We start from the raw sequence: 4,984 nt of genomic DNA, 5'->3' as shown, positions 1-4,984 counted from the left end.
GTGTCCCTGTGGATGGAGGGAGCTCCTCTCAGGAGAGTTAGCAGATGAAGGTAGGAGATGCAACGTTGGTTTGTGGTTCCATGTGATTTTTAAAGCTCTCCTGTCCCTCTCTGTCTCTCTTATTGTTGTTTCTGACCCCACCTTCCTTTGCCTAACGCTCAAAAGAAGTAGCTTAAGCCAAGATTGCATCAACTTTGGGCCAACAATCAACATCTACTTTGCTAGATTCTCCTCTTCTTTAGTCCGGCCTCTTTTTCTCTTCACCTCTTTCTTTCCTTTTCTTCGTGCTGTGAGTTGGACTGTTGCTTCAGCTATTTGTGTTTGTCAAACGTACACGCTGTTAGAAGCTCAGACTCTTGACTTTATGGATGTATTTATGGTTGTGGATTTTCTGAGATCACCCTTGTGTGTTGTTTTCTGTGACCGCTACTTGCTCAGTGATGTAAATATTTATGTGATCCATTTCCTTCTCTCCCTCTCTGCGGCTTTCTTTATCCCACTTTACCTCATGATTCTATGTATCTGTGATTATGTATTTGCTGGCTTTTCCTATAAATATTTTCAGGACTAAATCTGCCCTCAACAATTTATCCCACATTTAATGGTCCAGACATTAAAAATTAGCACCCACATTAAGTATTAGTTTTGTCAGCACAATTGAGAATATCCTTCCACTGACAAAAAGTTAAAACCGAAAAAACAAAAGAGCAATTGAGACATAGTCCTTCAAAGTAACAAATAGATAAATAAATCATGTGTGCAGAACGTTTGCGCTTCAAATTAACTTTTAAATGTATTCATCAAAAGTGTACAGAGTGAACAAAGAGAGGAAAACCTTATGGGAACTGAACAAAATTATATTGTTTAATAGTTATCATGTGAATATTTGAAAATGCCACATTTATGCCATATATAATGGTAGACATGGGAAAGATCACCATGTTAATGACACGCGAGCATCCACTTCATCAGAACTCAAAACAGCTGTCATTATGGATTTTGTCATGTGAGAGTTAAAAATAGTTCATAGAATCTTGCTAATATAACACCATATCCAATAAATTTAGGTTTACTTATATTGAATGATAGATTTGCTTGGTTTTCAGACATGCCATGTTGAAACTGGAGTTGTCCCGGTCCTAATAATGACTTAGATGTTGACGTAAACGCCATACAACTTGGAAACTTGTAATAACGATAACTCTGTTATGACATGAACACAACATAAAGGTCCACACAGGTGTTTCCAATGAGTCCTGTTCTGGGGGGATCTAGAAACAGAGCATATAGGTTAAAGGTCCCATATTGCAAAAAGCGAGATCCATTTTTTTTTTTTTTATAAAGCAGGTCAAGGGGTTACATGAATACTGTGAAAGTATCAAAACGCTGCATCCACACAGAAATGCACACAGCCCGTATTCATGAACTGTGCCTTAAACAAGCCGCCTGGTATCACAGATGTGTACCTGTCCTGGACATAAAGTGTAGAGAGGATGCCCCTAAACAAACCTGCTCCACGAGTTGTAGCAAATTCAAATGACATAGCACACACACAATATTACACACACAGTCTATGCTTCTCCTCACTCGCCTTCTTTGGAGAACATCCTCCAGGCCATATATGGCATACAGTGATATAACTGTGTGTGTGAATACAACCTTTCCTTTGGTGGTTGTTCTTTCACACAGAGCCTAACAGCACCGAGAGTGCCTATAGCATGGGTAGTCCCATTAAGAATTAACTCGCCAAAAGAACAAATATGTCAGTGAATCAAATGGCAGCCACTCTCTTTTACCACATCTAACTTGCCCCTCCCCACTTACTAACATACTGTACACTCCTCCATCTTTAACACCCAGCTCTGTCCATCCACCAACTGAGCCAAGCATTAACAATGCCCTGCTACAGAGAAACCCTCTACTACCAAGCACACGCACACGCACACACACACACACACACACACACACACACACACACACACACACACATTTCCCTCACATCCTTCACAAAGTCACAGTCGCCTCTACTCCAGTCACTCTCTCTCTCATTCATTGTCTTCTTTCATGTTGCGGAGCATCTTTGTCTTATCCCTCTTCCTTATTATATTAGCTCATTTATATATATATATATATATATACACTTCCTCTACTCACTCTTCCCTTTTTTCTAAAAATATTAAATATACAGTATATTTTTGTTTTTTCTCTGTTTTAAAATCTTTCAAGTATGGGTTTCCAGCCGCCATTTGGCTTTTTGATTCTTTTAAATGAACTTTATTCAAGGCACGAGATGTCTACCCCTCTTCCTGTTTCATCATATCCATGCATCTTTTGTATCTCTATCTTTTATTTTCCTTTCGTCAGCCATCATTCATACAGGTGGTACTTGTAGCATCCTAACATTAGCAAATCATTATCACATCAAGTTTGTGCCATGACTACAAATAGCATAAACAAAAGGGACCATCACAGCAAGACAGGATAAGAGGAGGGTGTTGTGTTTATTCCTATTATTTTCTATGTAAACCCACACACGAGCAGCATTGAAGCAGGCAGACATAATATACCGCTGTCCTATTTTTCAGTGTTGAAACTCAAAAAAAGCTACATTTTTGTAGATTCACTCCATTGCTTAGCACATCCAGGCACCTGTGCCTACATCTTTTCTTGACAGGTGTGGTATGTCTTCTGTAGTCTTGTACCTGTCACAGTGGACAAAGGGAGGCTCATTGTTGAGCTGTAAAACTATCCTGGCATTATAGAGATAATGTTTTTAAAAAAAAAGACATTGGCTGCTAGCTGGAGAGATTGGATATTCAGGTGAGAAACAAAGGAAAGTAACATAAAAGAGTACAGCACTTTAAATTCACTCTGTATGCTACATTTTATATGTGAAATATACTGGGTCATGGTGTTGACAGCACAGTGCGTCCTGCATTGTCACAAGGTGATGGTATTCATTTAAGAAATGATTAGATCAAATATAAAAAAAGTATTGGAAGGTGTGTCAAACACTTGCCTTTCCATCAAATTAAATAGTGACCTTGTCGTTTTGACCATATATTTGATCATGTTTATTTCAAATTTGCTGAGATTTGGTGGGGTTGTTGCAGAATTGTATTTGCTTTTTTAAAAACATTCAAATCATCAAAAGAAAATCTAAGTAGCCCCAAATCACCGGAACATGTCCAAAGCCAATTATCTTCACGAAATGGTTTGACATTTTTAAAAATTTCCTTGATGAGAGTTAGATAAGAAGATTGATACCACTCCCGTGTCTGTACGATAAAAAGATGAAGCTAGAGAGTTGATTAGCTAACTTAGACTGGAAAAAGAGGTAGTGTTAAGTATCGGTACTAAATACCTTTTAAGGTATCGACCGAAATAAGTCGGATTGAACCTTCTCCAGTCAAACAATACCAGCAAACGATTCTACAAAAAAATGACTATTTGTATGGATTTTGCTCGCAGTCAATCACCGCAAGCATTCTTCAATTTAATGCGACGTGGGATCGGCACGCTACTACAGCAGCTAAAACCCATACAGTCTGTGGTGTGGTGAAGTCGAGCACGGTGTATTTGACGGAGTTGGCAGTTCAGCATGCCGAGATGCTTCCATTCACATGATGAGGTAGACTGGATGAAGTAGAAAAAAGGTAGCAAATAAAGTACTCTGTCATTGGCATTGGTATCACTTTAAGGGTACTGATATAGCGTAATTTGTTTCAACAATACTTAGGCCTAGAAAGTATGTTTTCCCCTCCCAGCACATTTTAGGTAGATTTAGTTACTTTCAGACAGAGCCAGCCTAACTGTTTCTCCCTGTTTCAAGTCTAAACTAATTGGCTGCTGGTTCCAGCTTCATATTGAACAGACAGAGTGTTATTGATCCTCGTCTATCTAATTCCCAGGAGGAAAGCAAATAAGCGTGTTACCAAAATGCTGAACTATTCCTATAATAGTCCTGAGTCAATGAGTGAAATTGACAATAACATGAAAAAAAGGAAAGATTTCAAATGAAAAAGACTTGCGCTTTTATGCAGACGATATTGTACTAGGTGTCTAACAGTAATGTTTTCTCTTTTTCTCTTTTCCAATCCATTTCATTCTCTCCCAACAATTTTCATTTTTCCTCCTTCTCCTCAATTCTTCCTCCCATCATACCTTCTCACCTTCATAATCTCATAAACTGCACCTGCAGAGAAACCGTCGGGACACCTGTAACTTTGACAAGGAGTTCACCAAGATGCCGGTGGACCTGACGCCGACAGACAAGCTCGTCATCATGAACCTGGACCAGGACGACTTCCTTGGCTTCTCCTACATTAACCCTGAATATGTGGCTCCTGGAAATTAACACACACTCGCCACACTGATGGACTGGTAGAAAAGAGTTTTCAGAGCAGATGGGAGGGCAAACTGGCACTAAAAGTGTAATTATTTTGTCTATGTTCAGTAAATGCATTTATTTTAGGCCAATAGGGGTTTGTCCAATGCTTCAGCACAAGAACAGTATCCCAACATCAAACCTGCACAAAAGACTGGATACCAAACACAACACAAGACAAAAAATTACCCTCTGTGTCAAATGTGCTTTGTATACAGGACAATACACATGCTAGATTTATGGAAAAATATCAATTCAAAAGACCACATTTAATTATTTATTTAATTATGTATTTATATTATTATGTACGCAACACATTGCAGTGATATGGCAGCCCAGATGCCATACACAGCACACCACCCCAGTCTTGCTTGCCGGCTGAGCAAGCACTCCCTTTTCTTCATTTTATGCCAGAATTATAGTACATATATTTTCTTGTCTGCTAATGGCATTAGTCAGCTCAAATCTACACCAAACCAAAACTATTTTCACTTTTCCTTATTGAAGTATTTTGGTACGTTCTCTAGTGTTGCTCCACAAGTTTAACTTCATCATTGTGGCATCTCATACCAAACCATGGAAGGCAAGTAACTAATC

The 4,984-nt window shown here is 38.8% G+C and overlaps 1 protein-coding gene and 1 long non-coding RNA gene across 2 annotated transcripts in view; one reads left to right on the top strand and one right to left on the bottom strand.

Annotated features, from left to right (window-relative positions):
• LOC116703070 (protein kinase C beta type) overlaps positions 1-4,984 on the top strand; it is a 99,125-nt gene that overhangs the window by 94,087 nt on the left and 54 nt on the right. The window contains exon 17 of the mRNA XM_032537660.1: positions 4,202-4,984. This exon is cut by the window's right edge and continues 54 nt beyond it. Within this exon, the coding sequence (XP_032393551.1) occupies positions 4,202-4,357 (156 nt within the window). The 3' untranslated portion in view covers positions 4,358-4,984. The remainder of the gene's footprint in view (positions 1-4,201) is intronic.
• Positions 3,443-4,984, bottom strand: part of LOC116703079 (uncharacterized) — a 9,363-nt gene continuing 7,821 nt past the window's right edge. The window contains exon 3 of the long non-coding RNA XR_004335332.1: positions 3,443-3,612. This is a non-coding gene — a long non-coding RNA (uncharacterized LOC116703079). The remainder of the gene's footprint in view (positions 3,613-4,984) is intronic.

Source organism: Etheostoma spectabile, chromosome 15, assembly GCF_008692095.1.
Source record: "Etheostoma spectabile isolate EspeVRDwgs_2016 chromosome 15, UIUC_Espe_1.0, whole genome shotgun sequence".
NCBI lineage: Eukaryota > Metazoa > Chordata > Actinopteri > Perciformes > Percidae > Etheostoma > Etheostoma spectabile.
This window is presented reverse-complemented; position numbering and strand designations above follow the sequence as displayed.